The sequence below is a fragment of the Rosa rugosa genome, chromosome 3 (genome assembly GCF_958449725.1).
Source record: "Rosa rugosa chromosome 3, drRosRugo1.1, whole genome shotgun sequence".
In the NCBI taxonomy this organism is placed as follows: Eukaryota; Viridiplantae; Streptophyta; class Magnoliopsida; order Rosales; family Rosaceae; genus Rosa; species Rosa rugosa.
Genome location: NC_084822.1, coordinates 38,917,008 through 38,938,639, shown reverse-complemented (window position 1 = coordinate 38,938,639; position 21,632 = coordinate 38,917,008). Strand labels below are relative to the sequence as shown.

At 38.5% G+C, this 21,632-nt stretch overlaps 4 protein-coding genes across 4 annotated transcripts; 1 reads left to right on the top strand and 3 right to left on the bottom strand.

The window, feature by feature from the left end:
- Positions 1 to 19: 19 nt before the first annotated feature.
- Positions 20 to 3,346, bottom strand: LOC133740202 (uncharacterized). The gene is made up of 2 exons (XM_062168135.1): positions 2,707 to 3,346; positions 20 to 1,644 (listed from the first exon to the last, which is right to left on the bottom strand). Exons 1-2 carry the CDS (start codon positions 2,961 to 2,963, stop codon positions 246 to 248), a joined length of 1,656 nt encoding a protein of 551 aa, XP_062024119.1. The 5' UTR covers positions 2,964 to 3,346; the 3' UTR covers positions 20 to 245.
- A 926-nt stretch (positions 3,347 to 4,272) lies between these two features.
- On the bottom strand, positions 4,273 to 7,304 carry LOC133738803 (dolichol-phosphate mannose synthase subunit 3). The gene is made up of 4 exons (XM_062166453.1): positions 7,185 to 7,304; positions 4,917 to 5,038; positions 4,715 to 4,822; positions 4,273 to 4,579 (listed from the first exon to the last, which is right to left on the bottom strand). The coding sequence occupies exons 2-4, from the start codon at positions 5,016 to 5,018 to the stop codon at positions 4,517 to 4,519; spliced, it is 273 nt and encodes a 90-aa protein (XP_062022437.1). The 5' UTR covers positions 5,019 to 5,038; positions 7,185 to 7,304; the 3' UTR covers positions 4,273 to 4,516.
- Positions 7,305 to 7,717: 413 nt separating this feature from the next.
- Positions 7,718 to 11,293, top strand: LOC133736856 (FHA domain-containing protein FHA2). The gene is made up of 3 exons (XM_062164448.1): positions 7,718 to 8,425; positions 10,173 to 10,330; positions 10,745 to 11,293. The coding sequence occupies exons 1-3, from the start codon at positions 7,786 to 7,788 to the stop codon at positions 10,952 to 10,954; spliced, it is 1,008 nt and encodes a 335-aa protein (XP_062020432.1). The 5' UTR covers positions 7,718 to 7,785; the 3' UTR covers positions 10,955 to 11,293.
- Positions 11,294 to 11,446: 153 nt separating this feature from the next.
- On the bottom strand, positions 11,447 to 14,262 carry LOC133736857 (uncharacterized). Its single transcript, XM_062164449.1, has 3 exons — positions 12,964 to 14,262; positions 12,740 to 12,844; positions 11,447 to 11,949 (listed from the first exon to the last, which is right to left on the bottom strand). The coding sequence occupies exons 1-3, from the start codon at positions 13,376 to 13,378 to the stop codon at positions 11,672 to 11,674; spliced, it is 798 nt and encodes a 265-aa protein (XP_062020433.1). The 5' UTR covers positions 13,379 to 14,262; the 3' UTR covers positions 11,447 to 11,671.
- Positions 14,263 to 21,632: the final 7,370 nt, after the last annotated feature.

Below are 21,632 nucleotides of genomic sequence, written 5' to 3'. Positions count from 1 at the left end.
AATTAGGAGTCATTGACCCTCAAAAAATAATTTTATAGATGATATTTAACCAGTAATCACTCACTAGGAGCAAAATTACAACTTACTAAATTTTCTTATTCACCTGATATATCTGTCTCTGCACAGTCACAACAAATTTGTTACACTATACCATAGTGGAAACTAAATGGGCGTTAACTTGAACACCGCAAAACACTATATTTCCGTTGCTAATCACTTTCAAGTATCACACTGTTAAGACTCACTTAGAAGTTCCATCTTGGAGAGGAATGAACAGCAGCTTGCCGGGGTTTGACAATAGTAGTGACAGGCTGCTCTGAGTTTCGCTTCTTCATGATTGAGGACACAGTTGGGCTGTAGTAGTCATTGCTTCTTTGAGAAGTTGCCCCTTGTGAATACATCTTCCTTCCATGGATAAAGCTCCTTTGCTGTTCTAGCAATGCCCTTCGAGCCACTGGGTTCCTTTGAACAGCTCCCCATCTATTATAATTCACACAACTCTGGCTTCTTCCCACTGGCTGAAACTTCACCCCAGGAGGACTAGGATAATTTCTACTCTCAGCTGTTTCTGCAGAGTACATAGTCTCTCCCTCACTACTATACCCATTATGCATATCTGAAGCTTCGACTGGGTAAGAACTAGACTGAACCTCACTATGGGCCCCATCTACCGAACCTGTTGAAGCAATCTCAGCATCAGCACCAGGGCTGCCCGGTCCTCTATCCTTGACTTGATTTTCTTGTCTTCTTGGGCTATTCAATAGAGATTGCTTCACAAAATTCTCATCAGAATTTGGGGGTAATCTTTTGGTAGGCTGTGGTGTAATTGCTGGTTTAGCGATCCTAGGAGGAAAATTAATATCCAAAAGCTGAACTTGGGAACCTTCTCTTTTCCGAAGAGGAATAGATGTTAACTTCGGTGATTCATATATTTCAGGAGTAGGAATTCCCTGTACATGGGCAGCATGAGCATCCGTTGGGGTCTCTTCTTCAAATGTGTTTGCTGCAGCAGAACAGCCAGGTCCAAGCTGGTCTCTAGGTTTTGAGACTGTATTCGATGAAGAAGGTGTCCCATCGTTATCGGCTTCAGTTGATTTGAAAACCCGCCGCAGTGTGAAGGAAGCACAGGAGTGGTCACTTTTTTGGCCAGTAGACATTAATCGAATGAGTGGTAGCTTAGGCTTGTTAAGATCATCAAGGCTACCTTCCCAATGCTGATTTAACCAATCACATATGATCGGAATGGGGATACCAAATTGCATAGGATGATCCTTTTTCCATGATGATGACGACGACGAAGAAGTTGATGAGGATTTGGTGTTTGGAGAGGTTGCTAGTTTCATAGGATCGCATATCATAAATGCAAGGTTGCCTTGCACATCAAATCCAGCTGAACCAGGGCTCCATGTTACTCCATCAGTTGACAATTTTATGAGATTGTCAGTGGCTATAACAACCTTACCTTCGCCAACTGTTAATTCCTTAGTCTCGGTGTAGCCTAGAAGGTAAACTCCACTTCCCAGATCCAGGTTTGGTTTAGAGCAGGTCTTCAAGTAGTAAGGGTGGCCCTGAGAATTTGAATCTCCATCTGCTACATCCAAACCTACTATAGTAAGATCTAAAACGGAGCTGGTGATGAAAAACCTGCAAGTCAATGAGAGAAACTATATCAGATGCCCAATAATGCAAATGTTAACAAAAACCATGAGCTTTCTGAGAAGAACGACACCAAATCTTTCTTTCACCATCAGTCTACGAAAACTGCAGGTCTATCATATTCAACAGGAAAATCAATAATAACTGAAGCTTGAATCATCATGATCATGCTGCTACTACCCCAATTTCTTCTTACCCTTTCTTCATTAGTTAGTTATTCAATAGTAATGCTGATAGGCCTCCACAAGACAGTTGCATAGATTAAATGAACAATAATGGTACCAAGAAGCCCAAGGAATTGAATCCTTTTCTCAACTACATTGTTGTAAATGTCCTCTGTCAACATGCTAAAGGTTACAGGAGTTTTCCCCAAGAAAGTTTGAGAAAGCAATTCAAAAATAATTTCACTTCTCAGAGAAAAAGACTAGCAGTTTCTTCCAAACTCCTAGTCACTAGGATCACCTAGTGCCTCCAACTTGCCTGTTCTAGCTCTCTCGTGCCGTTTCACCTCCTATGCCCCTACTTGAATTGTTTTCATATACTGCATAGTTACTCCCCCCTAACTCTCACTCTTTCAGCCCTCAAACCCCAAATCTAAATCTACATGCTAAATAAACTTCAAACTTCTTAAAAAAACTGTCAATTTGTAAGCTTACAGCTGAAACTCCATAGTTTTCCGCTAAGCAGTAATTTACTTGTAGAAAGTGAAAATGATCCAATCACATACAATATCTGCACAATCACGAAAAGCTGCAGCATCAACGCCATTCCCATCACTCATTTTCACATTAGAAACTTGACCAATTCACAAGTCGCCAATACAAAACACACAGAACACAACAAACACCATCACTTTTCCATAGTCGCTAGGAAAATGTGGTAGAGCTATCAGCATCAAAACTATTCAACATTTTCAATTTCCCTAATTTGGGTCCCACTAAAATTCAGCTTTCTGAAGACCTCAAAAACAAGTACAGAAAACCCAGTATTCATTTGCATTTGCATTTCTCAGATAACTTGTAAAGACCAAAACTTTAGAAAAGCCAATACCTGTGGGGAACGAGACTCGCAGCGACGCCGTTTTGCAGCCGGATCTCGGAGCTCTCGGCAGCCGCCACCGACGGAAGGTTGACGTGGGTGGTCAGCAGGAGGCTACGGTGGATCAAGAACCCGGTACCGGAGATCCCATTCCCGGCGCCAGAAATCCAGGCCAATGCCGGAGCTTTGCCGGAGAAAATGGCCGCCTTCATCTTCTCAGACTTGCTCACGCCTTTGCAGAAGCACCATGACTCTCTCAGACCACCCATTTGGAGATTTCAACCAAATGGGGCTGTGTTTATTTCCCTCAAAAAACTTGGATCTATAGCTCTTAAAAGCTAGTGTGGCATTTTGGTGTGGCTTGGAAGCCTGGTTTTTATAAATGGGTTTTCATTATTTTTTTTACTGAGAAAGGAAAACAGAGAGGGACGAGAGGGACGTGAATGGAGTAAAGGAAGGGTCTTTGGGTTATTGTGAGTGAGCTGGAACTTAGGCCGAAAAGAGAAGAATTGATTTTGATGCCTCTATCTCTATCTCTATCTCTATCTGTGTCTCTCTGTGTGTGAGAAAGAGAAAGCTGAGTTATGGTAGTGTGAAGAAGCAATGTGGGAGTGAAACAAATAGTGAGGGACTATACAAGTGGGGTGGCTCTCCAATAGCAGAAATGGAATATTCATGTGAAGCTCATCAAGACCCTTTATTTATTTTTATTTACTTTCAATAATTACATGTCAAGAATGAGAAGTTCCTGGATTTTGATTCTGATTGAGAGAAGAAGGAAAATGAAGTAAGTAGTGATGGGTCCTATTTTGAGCGTGAGGTCAAATTACTCGATAATTTTCTCATATCATAGAGCCATAGAGTAGTTATTTATTTAAGATCTTCTTCAATGACTTATTAAGAAGGGCGGGCATCATTATCAAAAGTCTCTTTACTTTATTAGAGCATGACTGAGATCATTGTGTCATATGCTGTTATGGATGTAGGGTACTTCGAAGGTGAAAACAAAGATCAAGTTGACAATTAAATCTTAGCTCAGGTTATGTTATGTTACATCTTGCCTAGCTGTTTTGTCTTTTCCAATCAAGTGTAGATTAAGAACTTGAGGTAAAGTTAACGATTGGAATAGTTGGACATTTCTTTGGCTTTGGTGGTTTTTTTTTTTTTTTTGAAATAGGTGAAAGTTCTATTAGGTGGAAGAAAAGAGAGAGAATAAAGTTCTCTGACCTTTATTCCTTATAATTTCTGATGTGATTATGTGAATGTGATGGAAAAACCAAGACTTGAATAACAATGCCATCCATGTGATGATCGGATAACAACTTTGAGCTTTATTCTTCTTTTGATCAACTGCACCACCAGAAACTTTGACCATGCGGCACATGATGCATTGACCTCTTGATGAAGCCAGCACATCATGTGGCTGTTAGCCATCCTCGATAGATCAGGAAGACCTATAATGACAACTGGATGCAGAACAAAAAAAACAGATGCCTTGTTTTGTCTGGCCCTTTTGGTTTATATGGACCACCATGAGTATAGAACATTCAGAGGGAAAACAGAGAGGCTCACTTGACAGAATTCATCTCTCTAAGGAACAGCATCAACAATCACATGTACAAAAGACTTTTCCTTTGTTGCAAAGGCTCATTGTTTAACTGGTAAACTTTTCCCGATTTTCATTCACAAGGAAGCAATCAACTGCTATAAGACTTCCACAATATCAGTGCTACAGTAAGTGAAGTTCAATAAATTCTATTCTACTAGGGTCTTTCTTTGTGTCTAAAATTCAAAACGCAAAAACAGAACTCTGGTCACAACATCAATCGAAGCCACCCACATCGATCCCTTTCTGCTTCAAATATTCCTTGGCCTCAATTACGTCCTACAGAGTATAACACATATTAAGAAGATTAGTTTTAACCAGGTCTTCTTTTCAAAGAATTGTTTCTTAAAAGAAAACATGCATACATTTAAAAGATGACTGATGTGGACAACAGTTAGCAGAGGATGAGAGTACCTGCTGCAACAATACTGCTTCTTGAGGACAAGTTGGAAATTGAACCAAACCAACTCCAACCATTAGAAGCCCATAGCATCCTAGCGACACAATGAAATATATGGGAAGCTGGGAAGAAGATAAAAACAAGGAATAGTAAGCTTTATACAACTAGAAATTGTAAAAACTGTGACCTAAACTAAACAAAAGAAATACAACTCACCAACCAAGTATGACTACGTGGAATAATAGCTGTCTGTAATAGGCCAATCCATAAGGCAGAGATGGTCACCAACAATGTCAGAATTTTCACAATATGCTTCATTGATAAAGAGCTCAACTCCTCTGTAAGTTTCAAATAACATAAGTGAAAAGAAAATTACCAAATCTCACTCTTAATATGGAGAATAACGTATTTGATAAGATATAATGTTTTCAAATATACAAGGCAACAAACATTATGACCAACACACAAAGAAATGCATGTCTGCAGGATGATTTCTATGTGATGTATCCTTGGCAAACAAAATAACGTATAATTGCAAGTCAAGTAGCAAGGGGAAGAAAATATACATACAGTAATACAGTATACACAAGACCAATCAACACAGCAGTAATTGCAGCTACTTTAACTGTTTAGCTATACTCATAGGGCCAACATCATCAATTCAGTGGCTGGCTTAACTTATAAAAGCTGACAATACCAGTTTAAATTTGCTTTCAACCAAACTACAGGCTGAACATAAAATGCCACTTGAAAGCAAACAAGACACCAAAAAAAGAAGAGAGAGGGGGAGAGACACCAGCACATAATGCATAGTAGCTTATATGCATTTAAATAGACCTTAGAGCCAATATCTAACTCTTCCTCCTTACCACCCCTTCTGGGTTTGCTGCCTACTTTATTAGTAGTCAACCCATAAACCACCCAATAACAGAAGGAACTGGTATTCCTCCCTTCCTCACCCACTGTTAACTTAAGCATCATATTTTCATTTAAGTATGAGACAATGGTTCAATCATCCCTATGTCCAAGACAGGATGAGATTAGTGAAAACAGGTCAAGGTGAATGTCAAAATGTTAGCTTTGTGTAATAGTTGACCAATAGCTGCCATCAGAAGGGATAGGTAATAGTATTCATTTCATTTGTCCCAGTGCTACTAATCTGGAACTCAAAGCCCTTGCGCAAATTCCCAACATCATATGGACAACTGAGACTTTCAACTACAATTGACAGCTTATAGAGTCTAAATCTCTTTACAACCACAACCAACAATCAAGAGAAAGCATAAGCAAACATGCATGTCAAGCCATTATTTATATGACATCCCGAACCGGAAGCAAGAGCATCCAAATTCCACAATCATCAGTTTGCCTAATCCTGGAATCACCCATTTCTTAGAGTAAAACAAGGAATTAAACAAAATTTGATATCTTCGTGAATGAAAAGGAAAAGTTAACATTACAACTGACTCAACTTAAACAGAAGCACAGATTTTGAGCTATCATTTAAGTCTTCGGATACGGATATATAACTTTGTGCAATAGTTGCCATCAGAAGGGATAGATCATAATATCCATTTCATTTGTTCCAGTGATACTATTCTGGAACTCAAAGCCCATGCGCAATTTCCCAACATCATATGGCAGACTGAGACGATCAATTACAAATGCTCACTTTTTGAACCTAAATCTCATTACAAGCGCAACCAACAATTAAGACAAATCCGTAAGCAAACAGGACTGTCACGCCATTAGTCATATGCTATCCCAAACAAGAAGCAAGTTTATTTATACTACACATCCTGAATAAGGTGGTTGCTAATTTCAATAAGAAAAAATACAATGCACAATCATGATGTTGCCTTAAACCCGGGAAGGCTGGAGTAATTGCCAATTTCTTAGAGTGACAAAAGGAACCAAATAAATCCGATCAACATTATGAAACAAAAAAACAAATATATAGCATCATACATCACTCAACTTAACAAAAAGCTCATGTTTTGGAGCAAAAACCCTAATCCTTTAGAGATGGGTAGATAAACTCTGCAATATTCAGTCAATAGCTGCCATCAGAAGGGATAGGGTAGTAGAATTCATTTCATTTGTTCCAGTGATACTAATCCGGAACTCAAAGCCCTTGCGCAATTTCCCAGCATCATTTGGCAGACTGTTTGAATGTAACTAGTTACAAATGCAATAACAATGGAGCAAAGCATAGCTTCAAACTTGAGATCCCAAACAAAAAACAAGAGTTTCTATAACACCAACAAAAGATCCATTCATTCCGAACCAAACAAATGCATTATGCATATGCCCATTATCATAAACTAGAATCGCAGATAGTAGAACTAGGAATTAAACAACAAAAGCATAGAACTTTATGAATTAAAAACAAAAATTAAACCATCACACTTGGCTCAACTTCAAATAAAGCACAGATCTTTAGCAGAAATTTCAAGTTTTAAGAGATGGGTAGTGAAAAATTACCGTGGAGAAGACCAAGAATAACGAAGGAGACGAAGGTGTTTTGTTTAGGTCAGCCGGGTTACAAGAGAGAGCTCAGAAGAATATAAAGGAGGCAACTTTGACAATATAAAAAAGGGAAAATTTCACAAACAGTACACCAAGTAAATACCACTAATAATTCTTATACATAAAGTTCCAAACTAAAGATTTCGGTACACGAAATCTGAAACTCGACCCACTATTAGTGGAGCCGGAAGAAGGAAGAAGAAAGAGTTAAAAACGAAGGAAAAAAAAAAAAACAGAAAAAAAAATTATTAAAAAAAAAAAAAGAACTGAGGGCATAATGGACATTTTGGTGTCAAAAATTGACGTCGTGCACTGATAGTGGGTCGAGTTTCAGATTTCGTGTACCGAAATCTTTGGTTTGGAACTTTATATATAAGAATTATTAATGGCCTTTATTTGGTGTACTGTTTGCGAAATTTATCCAAAATTGATGAATTTTTCACTTTGACCCCACAAACTTCTTTAAATTCCACAATGCACCCCACAAACTTCATAAACCCCACCAACCCCAAATTGGGCATTCCTGCTCCTTCTGCAATTCACAATCTGAGAAACAATGACGACGAGCAGTGACGTGGAGGCCGGATTCGCGAAGCTCCAAGGCGAAGACTTTGAGTACTACATGCAGACCTACTCCATAATCCTGGGCCGCAACTCCAAGAAATCGACGGTGGACGTCGACCTCTCCAGCCTCGGCGGCGGAATGAACATCTCCCGCCACCACGCGCGCATCTTCTACGACTTCACGCGCCGCCGCTTCGCTCTGGAGGTTCTCGGGAAGAACGGGTGTCTCGTCGAGGGGGTTCTCCACCTCCCCGGAAACCCTCCGGTCAAGCTCGATTCGCAGGATCTGCTTCAGATTGGGGATAAAGAGTTTTACTTTTTGTTGCCGGTGAGGAGTATTCTGGGTGGGCCTATTGGGCCCAGGCATTACGCCGCGGCGGTCGGGGTTTCGGGCTCGGCGGGCACGGCCCATTATGGATATGGGCATCCGGGCGCGTCGGCCGGGTCGGTGGCGAAGAAGAGTAGGGGGAGGGAGTTTTATGAGGACGAATATGAGGATGAGGATGATATTGGCGGCGGCGGCGGTGGTGGTAGTGGCAGTGGGAAGAAGAGGAGGGAAGGGTATGAGGGTTATGGGTACAGTGGTGGGCCGGGTTCTGGATCGGGCACCAAGTCGGGTTCTTTGGCTTTAGGTTAGTGTTTGTTCCTGTCTAGCTTTCTGTAGAGGTGATGATGTGATGGATTGATGTTGGTATAGCAATTGGAATTGGGATGCAGTTTGTTTTCTGAATCATATGATAAGACTTAATTTCTATTGATATGAGTTTACTTACCTTTTTCGGCTCTAGAGTTGATAATGTGTTGCTAGTATAGCAATTGAAATTGGGATCAAGTTTCTTTTCTGAATTGATATGTTAACTTTGATTGATATGAGTTTAATTACCAGTTTTTGGCTCTAGAGTTGATAATGCGATGGATTGATGTTACAGAAGCAATTGAATTGGGAAGAAATTTGTTTTGTGGATCATGTGATAAGACTTATTTTGATTGATAAGAGTTTAGTTACCAGTTTTTGGCTCTAGAATTCATAAGGTGGTGAATTGCGAAGAATTTGTCTTTGGAATCATTTGATAAGACTCATTTTGATCGATGTGAATTAGTCACCAGTTGTTGGCAATGTCAAGTGTTTACCTTAGGTCTTAAGGTCCATTTCTTAAGCCAATTTGTTCTTAAATCTGTTTTACTTATAAATGATGCCAACTCCTGCTTTGAACTTTCTTTACAAAGGTCTTATGAGGCAATACCAGTTTGTTTTACAGTCTAGAGGAGATAGCTTTCAAAAAGTTAAGTCTGTTCTTTGTTTGAGGGAACAAACACTCATCCTGTCTGCTATACTATATCATTGACTTGCTTTTGAATTTTTGTGGCACTACTGGTGATGCAGGGCAAATAAAGCTGAAGGACAAGGTGTTTTTTTCATTAGATTCTAGGGTTTTATGGCTAGGCCTCATATGTTTGTTAGGTTGTATCACACAAACCTGGAGAGAAGCGAAAGCTTTCAATTCATCAATCCTCTGAATAAATAAGATAATTCTAGAACAACTAGGATAAAATAAACCCAACAGAATCCCATAATAAGAACCTTCCTATTCTGTATTAAGAAGTTGTCCTAGTAGTGAATCCTTATAATATCGAACTTTCCAAACCAAGCAACGTCCCAGGGCCCATCATCTTCTACAGAATGCCAAATACCTTTTTCACAAGGTCTTGGATATATCCTAGTGCTCTTCCACTTGTATTCCTCATCAACTGGTTTCAGTTGTTTCTGGTATGTTGATAATCAACATGCAATTATGTTTTATATGGTATTAGCGTTTTAAATATCTTCAATGGCAAATCATAGAAGAAAGCTATTTCTTTAGCTCAAAGCTCCCAGCTGTACATTCTTTGCAGATCATGCTGACATTCTGGCTAATTGCCTAATTGTGTCTTGCTAGGTTTTGGTATGTGTCCGTGTATGCATGATTCTAGTTCTTCACATAGGATTTTACGAGCCGGTGCTCTTTTCATTGTAGTTGGACCTCTGAATATGGGTATAGCTACTATAGGGCGTGAAGGGTCAATTGACCCTTTTCAATTTCTGAAAAATGAATATGATTGGTTAAATATTTAGACTTCTGTAAATAGAAAGAGGATATTGACCCTCCTAGGTAAAATTTCTGGTTATGCCACTGCCTATGATAGGATTGATCTGGCTAGATGCTAATATTGAATGCCGGCAAAAAGAAGTTATTGCTTCCATAATTTTTCATACGCTTGCATTGATGTTCTGTTTCCACTTTTTATGAATTAAATTAAAACTACTTGTGTCTTTCTAACCATCTTTGTTAACTATTGTTGTGCCAATTCTTTGGATAATTTTATCTTCTGTTCCTGCAGAAAAGAAGGGAGATGGAAGATCAAGGGTTGATCGAGACAGTGACAATCAGCAACTTCTGCATTTGGAAGAAAAGGATGTGGTGTCATCTGTTGCTACGGTGCTCTCTGATCTTTGTGGTCCTGGCGAATGGATGCCTATGGAGAAACTGCATGCTGAGGTTAGCCTCGAGTCCTTGACATATTCTCGTGAACAAAATATATGTTAATGAAAACCTCTGAAACTAGTCCTTTCTTTCATTTAATTACACCCTTCAATATCAATTCCAGTTTCTAGGTAACGAAAGCAACTGCACATTTTGTTTCTTTTCGTTTGTTATCATATATTAAGCTGTTTCCACTATCTAGTCTGATCCTTTGATGGATGCTACAAGTATCTATTGTCATGTATAATGTAGAAAGGCGCCATTAGTTGTTGTTCTTTTAGTACAAATCATAAGTGTAACATCCTACTGTATGTTTTGACTGGCAGCTTTTGGGCTTTTTCTGTGGATGTTTGTTTATACTTTATGTGAATTCATGTTCTATGTTTGAACCCTGGATTTGTACCTGACTCCAGTATCACTCTTTTTCAGTTGGTGGAACAGTATAGTGGTGTTTGGCATCACACTCGAGTGAGGAGATATCTTACTTCTGAGGACTGGCCTGGTCCCGAATCAAAGGGGAAACCATGGTACGGCTTGCTTATGCTGCTAAGGAAATACCCAGAACATTTTGTCATCAACACAAGGTCTAAGGGTCGTGTAACTCTGGAATTTGTATCTCTTGTTTCGTTGATTTCATAAAATGGTGAGACGTCACAGCGAGCTTTTGTGATGCTGGTAATTTACAATGGAGTTTATCCAGAAATGAGATTCCTTTTCTGTAAATTGGTGGCAGGCCCTTGGTTGATTGCCCAAATTTGTACAACTATTGTAAGTCGCTGTCGAGCAGTATTAAGAAATGTGGTATCCCTGCTTGGATACATGTAATCTAATTTGCAATGACATTTTCTGTACATGACAGTTGTTGCATTATTTATCCCTTCGAGTCTTGGGCAATGTTGTTCTCTTCCAATTTAATGACTCTTGTATGCAATTCCAGCCAGAATTTCATATATCAATTTGTTGGAAAGTTTCATCACCTCAATTTGCTTACGTTATGATGTTACAGTTCACGATTTGATTATTGAACTATCTAATTTTGAAAATGAAATGGTAACTAGGATGGATCACATGCATATTTGCAATAGTATTAACATTTCCCAACTTAATAAAAGAATATGAGCTAAACAAACAGAAACCAAAAAGTTCATTTTTGATTGTAAATTTGTATCCAAAAATCTCTGCATCCATCTTTTTGCTGGTTTGAAAATACCTTACCAGTGCATAGGAGTAGATAGTGCAAAGTGGGAGATTAACAGAGACACGAACAGAAAGGCAATAGAAACTAAAAATGCTAACAAGCAGACACCAAAAGATTATTATTGACATTATACAAAAATTTATGCACCAAATAGAACTTTAAGACTCTTCTTTGGTGAAGTTCCCAAGTCCCCTCTGTGCATATAACTGCTTTTCTCGAGCCTGCTTTGCAGCAAGGGCTTCTTCATCAAGTACTTTGATAGGGGACCAGTCAGGCAGTTTCAACCAGCCATCATTCTTCTTTGAATCATCGCTACTCCCAAGCATAGATTCTTTGTAGCTCTTCAAGACAGGTCGTAGTTTAATTGTAGCATAGTCCAATGTTGTCCCAGCAATCGTAAAGAGTATTGAGTAGCGGACAGCAGCAACTGGACCACCTACAAGCCGATAAACAAAACAATTTAACCACAGGTGAGAGAGGAAGCATTTCAAACTATATTGAACACTAAAGCCAGAGTATTAGCAAATACAACTTTTCCTTTTCTGCTAGCAACCAAAAAGTTTAGTGATGCCGATTGTATGTTTCACACTTAAGGAGTTGTATTGAGGAGGGTCAATGCAGTTCCAAGGATTCTGGGACTTAGTTGAGTTGAGCAGAGCTCCCATATCCAGAATCTAATGACTTTTTGTGTATAGAGGAGCCCTAACTTTGTCAGAAAGAAAACTAAGTGTCCACTCAGAACCTATGACAGTTTAAGCTTCAAACCTGCCCTCAATTTGGGAAGTCCTGCTCAAAGCTTGCTATGGATAAATTCTTTAGCCAATCTATATCTGAGCTTCCTTCGTACCAGAAACTTTCAACTTCTCTCTAAGCAAGACTACATAACTAAGATCACAACCAGCGGCCTCACACTCGTCAATAGAAACCAAACAAATCAAGTTCATTATTCATTCACATGCCTAGGAACTCATTTCTCACGGCCAAAACATATCACTACACTCCCAATTACCTCTAGTTAAATCATATGCGCAATCCAACCCACAGTAAATGAATAAAAGCAAGTCCAAGATACCGACTCTAGAGGCTGAAATGCAAGATAATTGAAGGTCACTACCATCACATTTGTCTCTAATTCTATCCGAATACAAAAACCTGAACACAGAAAGTAACCCAATTCCTTGGTCCAGTTTCGAAACACAATCAGAGAACATTGCAAAGAATCTAACCGTAAAGCCGCCCAAGAATAGCCCCACTGCCAAAGCCGGCAATTGCAGAGTTGAGCAGATCATCAGGCCCTGTTTTTCTAGTTATTCCTACATACTCACGCGCCCCTGCCAAGTCAAACAAACCCAATATCAGCACTACTCGCCCTAATCCGGCATTTCCACAAACACTAATCAAACAGAGGATTAAAACCGAAAAATTGAAGAACAAAGCAAGGGTTAATTACCGCAGTAACAAGCTGTGACAATGGCGAAATTAGCAGCGTAAGTGGCGGAGCTGGTTGGGAGGCCGACGACTTTCCGATGCTTGGACACCAACCCAGCTCCGGCGCCAACGATTCCGGCGACGAGTGTGGGGACGACGATGCGGTCCTTCCAAGACGAAGATGGAGGAGCCTCTGATTCTGCGTCTGAAGCTTTGGGATCGTCGGAAGCCATAGTAACAAGAGTGAAGGAAGGGGCTCTGGCCTCTGTGAAATTGCGTTTGCTGTTTGATTCGCCTGAGCTCACCCCAACACTATGGCCTCGCTTTGTTAAGGGAAATGCGGTATAGCGGTGCAAACCATGGGTCGGATCCGGTTGTGCTATTTCGGGTCTTTTCTTTTTCCTATCCTTACAAAAAAAAAAAAAAACGCCTTTCATTCTTTTCTTTCTTGTTCTTACTAGTTACTAGCTTCATATCTGATTCCGTGGTTTACAGAAAATAATTACACACCATTCTACTGTCATCTAAACAGATAAGAAGATGTGTTAGTACTCACAGTGGTACATAAAACTAGGTCCACTCATTAGATATGAAATACATCGAAATAGCAAGTCTCCTCATTCGATACTACTTTAGAGAATTCGCTAAAAGTATTTATCTCCCGAAAACAATAGAAAATTATTGAAAATAAAGTAGCTACTAACATAGGTCTCTATAAACAAAAGGAATTAAAAGCAACAAAGAAAACCAAACTAATTGTAAACCCAAAGGCCCAAAAGAAAGTCTGAAACCCAAGGCCCAAAACAATTGGTCCAGCCGAGCTCCCCTTCACCTCCTTGTGCAGGGCCGCCACCCTGACTGGCAACTATTGCCGCCACGACTCGCTACAAGCAAACCCGCCTTTTGAAACTCACCGCAAGCGGATCAACGTCGTCATGACTTAAGGACACCACCGAGAAGACTTGCAACGCCACATCGAGAAGTCCCTACTCCAAACGGATTCGAAGCCCTGACGAAATTCGATGTCACCATCATCCCGCCCACTCGTCTCTTGAATCGGTGTTCACGGCTGCCTCGTCGCAAAGCAATCTTGGAAAAACCACGCCAAACCAAACATGTCAAACCCACAGGCACAACAATCTAAAGGTCCATGGACTATATTTCATTCATCACCCATCCGACAGTATCATGATGTAGGCGAAGCGAAGTCAGATCGCCATCGAACGAGAACGATTTTGCAGAAGTCGGCCGCGGAGTTTTCTGGAGAAAGACCTCTATAAAAGTCAATCTCTTTTATTTTGCCATAATAATGTTTCTAAATGATTTAATTGTTAACTTTTATGAGTCATGTTTTGATGATCTATTAATTGGTACTCAGTTGTGTATAATTATCGTTGAATTTAAATATAATGGTGAAAATAATAAACATTTTAATCGCTTTATTATTTTTCACCACAGTACTGTTTTTCACCATTAGATCTAAACAACGGCAGTTGAGCATGATTGACTACATAAGCAGGACTGTAATTTTAATTATTTTATTACTTTGAGACTTTCAAATTTTGAAAAATTTTGACCAGAAAGAAGCCTCACTTTAGTAATTTAGACTTGCAAAAAAAAAAAAAAAAAGCAGGTGATATTCACAATTTTTTCTTCTTCTAAAATTAGGGGTGTGTTGTAAATATTATTATCAATGTGGATGTCCATGTAAATACTCATTAGTTATGTACTTTGATGTAAACCCTACCTCTATATAAAGGAGGCTAATGAGACTGAATGATATACTTCTACTTCCTCCCAATTATTCTCTCTCCATCTTCTTCTCTACTTTATAACACGTTATCAGCACGTTTTGCTCTTATTTTTTTCTTCTTCTTAAAAACTCGATGATGATCTAAGATGTCTTGGCGCAACGTTTGTTGCTTTTGACCATGATTCATGATCTATGAGTTTTAATTCTCATAATTATATCGGTTGATTTTGTGTAACCTATATATGTTTTTGATTCATAGGTTATATAATTATGCAAACAAATTGTTTTGATTTGGATATATTACCATCTTGAATTCTTGATTAAGGGACGGCTAGCTGCAGACTTGCTATCAAATCATTTGGTTCGATTGGATTTAGCAACCCTTTGTCAGTACTCTTAATTTTCATGGTTTGGTTTATCAATTTTGTTATTCCCAATGTCGTGTATTGCTTATCAAATCCTCAAGGGATTCAAATACATGAATAATTCAAATGCAAGTCCATGAAAGGTTGAAAGAGCCTGAAGCTCACTCATGGAATCAAAGAGTCTAAAGCTAGCTCATATGTACTCATTTCGTTCTAGTCAACGAGATCTAAATTGCCTTAATGAGTACTATGACAAGACTACTATCGAATTCGAATTATGATTATAATGTTGCAACATATTCTAACTTTCGCAAAGTTATGAATTACTTAGAGCTCTTAAAGAGCTTATATGAGACATATCAATACACAAAGATATTGATGTGTATGACTAGGTATGCCATGATGATTTTTCAATGTTTTAAACCATACAAAGTTAAATGTGTCAATTTCTTTATATTATTTAGCTATTACTTTGTGTATGAATTTGAGCATATGAGATTGTTTCTAACCTTATCATATGTGGTAAGGCTTATTGAAAATCGTCTAGCTTTGTTGGTATTTCTTAAACTTTACAGGTATAAAAATTTGTGATGAGCCCCTACATGCAAAGCACACATGGTCTCACTTCAGTGATAGACACATCAAACTACTATACATGATACATGTAGCTTATTGCATACATGAATGAGGCTTGCAACAATCAGGGGGAGCATCCAGAAGCATGCTACCTAGGACATATGCGCGTTGTGCTCTTTTTGTCCTTCGACCAGGGTTATTTTTGTCCCACTGGGTTTTTGTTACCTGGCAATGTTTTTAACGAGGCAACAATAAGCGCGTCCAACCATCATTCATTGGTGGACATCCAAGGGGGAGTGTTGTAAATATTATTATCTGTGGATGTCCATGTAAATACTCATTAGTTATGTACTTTGATGTAAACCCTACCTCTATATAAAGGAGGCTAATGAGACTGAATGATATACTTCTACTTCCTCCCAATTATTCTCTCTCCATCTTCTTCTCTACTTTATAACAGGGTGGTCTTTTTATCACGTATATAAAAGGACGACAAACCAGTATACATGCTTATATTGTATATATAGTAGACATTGTGCAGTTAATTATGGTGCTTTCCAAACAGTTCTCCAGAAACATGTATCCAATTCATTTAATAATTATAGTGCTTTCCAGAATCTTAGCATGCATGTATTCTACTTTCAGTTTTGATTTTCCTTTCATTGAAATCGTTCTCAATCATAGCATGCATGCACGTATTGCCTAATATAATATAATATTATATATATATATATATATATATATATATATATATATATATATATATATAAAATTAATTAATTAATTAACTACACATAGAGTATAGTATATAATTTAGGGTTAACTACAAAGCACTACCAGACAACAAGTTTTTTGACAACAAATTCCACAACCTTTTCCCTTATACAATTAAGGACACACATTATTCTCCTTTTATCTTTTTACTCTTTATACAGTATCAGCTCCTACACAGTCTCAGCTTATATTTTACTTTTCCAGACTAAGCACAGTATTAGCCTAAGGACTAGCCTTCAACATGACACAATTTCACCTAACGACTTCTTGTCTAAGCGGCTACTACCAGGGTGGAATCACTGCTGCCTTAGGATGATAAAGGGTTCAGTCTTTTATAGCAAAATAGAATGATTGCTACTACTTACTAACTGCTACTGTTAAAAACATAAATGCAAAAACAGCAAAATATTTTTGTGACAGGGTACTGGGCACAAACTGAATTTATTTATTCAAACATAAACTTCAGATACAGAATCCAGAGCCTCACTCTTGGGTAAACAGCTAAAAAACTGTTTCAGCTATCCATAAGAGCGATTACAGATACTTACTTGTAATGAAAGCACACTGCTTCACACTAAACATGAATGGAAGAGCACACTGCTACTATGGCTTTCTTGTTTGAGAGACTCTGAGTCTTTCTCAATTTCCGAATCTAAAACTGATATGGAAATTTTTGAATGCCTTACAAATGAAACTAAAGCTCTTTATATAGAGAGTGGAACTCAAACTAGAATTCAAAACATAAAATGAATAGGACAACTCCGTGATTTTTTTGCTTTCCATAGTGCTCCAGCTGGTGGAGGTCGGACGGGAAAAGCAGATTCCTTTAGGTGAAATGTTTTTCACCTTCTTCTTTTTGAAAAGCAAAGCGACCTTTGGGAAAAGTCCAAAAGTGCTTTCGGTGTTCTCTACACCTGCTGCTTCACATGTTCTCGTCTGTTTCTGAATTATGACCAAAGACAAAGGAGTTGTTGTCTGTCTGGGCCATTATGACTGTTGTTGCATTATCCTCGACGTCTGTATCAACATACATTTTGTAGTGATTGTTATTTTCAAGTCTTTCCACCCACTGCATGCATGCCATCGTCGAGTCTATCTCTTTTCTGGTGAGAGATAGGAACAGGTCACTGCTGACTACGTCAGGATGATCGTAAGCAGTGATAATTGTCTTTTCTCCTGCTGCCAGGAAGGTATTGCTGATATCTTCAGAGATGATCTTTTTGATATATTCTAGGGCCATGGCTTTCATCCAAGGGATGCTTGAGTTTGGTTGGCCATTGTACCCAATACAGGCAAACTGAAGATACTGTCTTTGAATAATTCTCACATAATGATATGGAGAAATATATTCAACCTCACCATTTGCCTTCTTGATCCATTCTTGGGGGGGTGGATCTGAACTTCAGACGAAGCGTACAATCATTTTTTCTTATATTTTTGACTATGTTGACAAGGATTGGAGGCAAGCCTTTGAGATCATCATTAGATTTAGTCCACAGATTATGGACAAAACCATTTTCAACAAGCCAAAGCTTGTGTTCTTGCGGATGTTCACTCTGAACATTTACCAGGTATCTTCCAACATAAGGTCCTGCAATGATGAAGAGAGTTGGAGGAATTCGATCTTCAGAATTATGGCTTCCTATCAGACAATGGAATTCATGCCAGTCTGATTCTTTGAGTGCTATGATAGGGACCCTAGCACTTTCAGGATCTTCCAGGAAGTGAATTTTTTCTTTCTTGGCAGCACTCTGCTGTAATTCTTCGAACTGTGGTCTTGCATTCTCATAAAGTTCTTCAGCTAATGCAAAGAGTGCTGGAAACATTAGACCACTGCTTCTTTCCTGAAAGGCAAATAAAAGATTATCCAGAATTGCCTTCTGGTGATAAGCTAATCTCCTGCCAGTTCTGAACACAGGAGTATCGAACGTTCGAAGTTCATAATTGAAAACATTTATTACTCCAGTTGGAGTAGGTTTGCTTTTTGGCAAAGCAACAGCCGTCAACGGTCTTGATGAGCCTTTACCGTCTGCCGTTTGAGACGGGCTAGCCAATCCTTTACCCTGGGATTGATCAGTTATGGCTAAGCCTCTTGGACTTAGCAGGAATCTCTTGAGGATTTTTTCTTTGGGATCCTCATTGGTTTCATGTTCTTTCCCAGCTCTTCTGCTTCTGGGATTGCGACCTTCATCATCGTCATCATTTCTTCTACTAAACATGGCTAATTCTCTTGTTAAGGCGTCTGGAAGATAGTTCTTGTTCCCTGCAATTAATTTAATGACATAATCATATTGGTTAAGGAATAATTGCCAGTTTGCTAGTCTTCCTCTATCAGCAGCTTTATCAAGTTTGAAATTTTTGAAATTCTTTACTCTGGCACAATCGGTGCGGACAGTAAAGGGTTTTCCAAGAAAAGCTGGAGAATTTAAAATTGTTTTCTTGACCGCCAAAATTTCCTTTTCCCCTGTGGGATAATTTAGTTCTGCAGGGCTGAATTTGCCACTACAAAATTTACAGATCTTTTCAATGTTAGTTCCAGGCGCTCTCGCCAGAACTACACCAGACCAATAATTATCGCTCGCATCTGTTTGGAGGATAATTTCATCATTCTCTTCTGGTTGTTGAAGAGGAGGGAGGTTTTTGCAGAGATTTTTTATCTGCTTCACAATTTTTTCATCATCTTCAGTGAAGTTCCATTTTCTTTTGGAACTTGTTTTAGGAGATAACATTGTTGTTAACCCTGATATTTTTGGGATAAAATCTCTCCCATAATTTATGACACCAAGGAATCTCTCTAGACTCTTAGCATCAGGAATTCTATCTGGGAATTTCCAGATCTTCTCAAGGATATGAGGTTGAAGTTTTATTACTCCATTTTTGATATTTATTCCTAGGAAATCAACTTCATCAAGGATAAAGAAGATTTTCTTTTCACCTAGGATGATTCCATGCTGAACTATCAGCTTTACAACCTCGTGGAGGTGTTTCATGTGTTCTTCTCTATTTTTGGAGAAGACCAGAATGTCATCTATGTAGACGACGCAAAACTCCGCAACATGCTTGAAGATATTATCCATTTTTCTCTGGAAGATTGAGGGAGCTTGCTTTAGACCAAAAGGCATTACTAACCATTCGTAATGTCCTTGTGGTGTTCCAAATGCAGTGAGAGGAATACTCTCAGGATGCATCTTGACCTGCCAGAAACCCGACTTTGCATCGAATTTCGAAAAGACCTTAGCTCCTCTGAGCTGGTTGATCAATACTCTTACTTGAGCGATTTGATAACCGTCTTTGACAGTCTTCTTATTGACATCTCTGTAGTCAATCACCATTTTAGCTTTTCCTCTTAGATTTTCTGCATGATTTCTCACGTAGAAAGCTGGAGCATGATGAGGGCTAGAGGAAGGTTGAATTAATCTCTTGTTCAGGAGATCTTCAATATCTTTTCTGAATTCTTTTTGGTCTTCCTCTTTGTACTGAGGAATGGCTTTGACATGACAGATAGCATTCATGTCATGTAATCTTAATTCACAGACCACTGGGTCTTTTTCCCAAAACTTCTGAGGATCTACATCGATGTTCTGCTCGAGTAGTTTCTTGATTTTTTCAAGAGTGAGAATTTTCTGAGACTCAAGCTTATTCTGAAAGTGCTTGAGGTTATGCTCATGAATGAAACTAGCTTCTTCTTCTTCACTAGTTTCTTCTTCTTCTTCTTCTTCTTCTTCAGAATATTCTTCAACAAGTAATTCTTCTTGTTGTTTGATTTGGAGTATGGGTTCAAATTTGGGTTTGTAGGGGGTAAGATCACCACTATTCTGTTGCGATCTCTGATATTGGGTAATAAAGTTTGGACCTACAATACTTTTGGCTTGAGTAAGCCTATCTGCCCAGAACACCCGTTCTCCTTTTCTGAAGCCTATTGCTTCTTCATCCTGAATAAATCTCTGTTGGAGAATAAAATTATTTCCCAACAAGAAATCTGCGCCTTGACCTTCAGATTGCCAGACGTTGTGGATGATAAATGTTCCTCCACCAATGGTGATGTGAACATTTTTTGCTACTTTATTCATGGTGAGATGGCTTCCATCAAAAGTAACACCCGTAGCTGTTTTCTTTTCTTCTTTCCAGAGTTTTTCTGGAATTGCAAATCTTTTTGCAACTGTAAATCCTGATCCATTATCTACAAAGGCGTGTAGATGATATTTTTTATGGTCAGGGAATTTTAGTCCAATCTCTATGTAGTTGCTGTATCTACTCGTAGAGACGACTTTTGATTGTTGAAGCTCATTTTCTTGAGCTTGTTCCTTGGGAATGAATGGTTTACATTCTTCTGGAACAATTTCTGGTGGTTCGACCAGTTCAAAATTTAAGTTTTCATTGTTTTCATCGGTTTTTTCGTCATCGATGATTTCCTCCTTCTTTTTTAAGGAAGATGGTTCCATGATTTTTTGGAACAAAGTTTCTACTTCTTTCTCTTTTTGTTCAGAGAAATATTCTTCATATTCTTGTTCAACCAATTGGTTGACAAGACCATTCTTGGTTTTTCTTCTTGCTTCAGCTATGAAGCATTCTTTGTGATAAGTCTTCTTTGACTCTTCACAAAACATAGGGAGACCATTCTTTTCATGACATAAACAGAAGTCACAAACGAATGTACCAGGGTTCACCTGATAAGAAGACATTAAAGATTCTGTCTTGCTTTCTTCCCAATTTTTGATTTTCAAAACATTCATTTGTCTGGATTCGAAGTACTCTACTTCAGAATCTGTCTCAGACTCGGATGAATCTTCTTCTTCAGACCAGGCAGAGTAAACTGACCTGTCGTCTTCTTCATCATCAGAATAGGCTATTTCGTAGCCTTTCATATTTGCTGTTTCTACTATATGCTCATATTCTTCAAAGAGAGCCTTAGTAGAAGATCTTTTACCCTTTTCCGTGCATTCATTGGCATAGTGCCATTCAGCTTTACATAACCAACATCTGCAAGCTTTCTTGCTTGGTTGTTTATGTTGATGATTATTCTTTTTCTTGAAGAATTTCTTTTTTGGATCTTCATCCTGTTGTTTCTTGTAATTGGAAATTTTCTTGAATTTCCAATTTTTTCTTTGATTACTCTTTTTGAATTTTTTAGAGTAATATTTTCCTTTCTTCTTTCTGTAGAACTTGGATTCATGACATCCCCAATTTGTTGGCATGTCCAATATTCCGTAACAGAAATTTTCA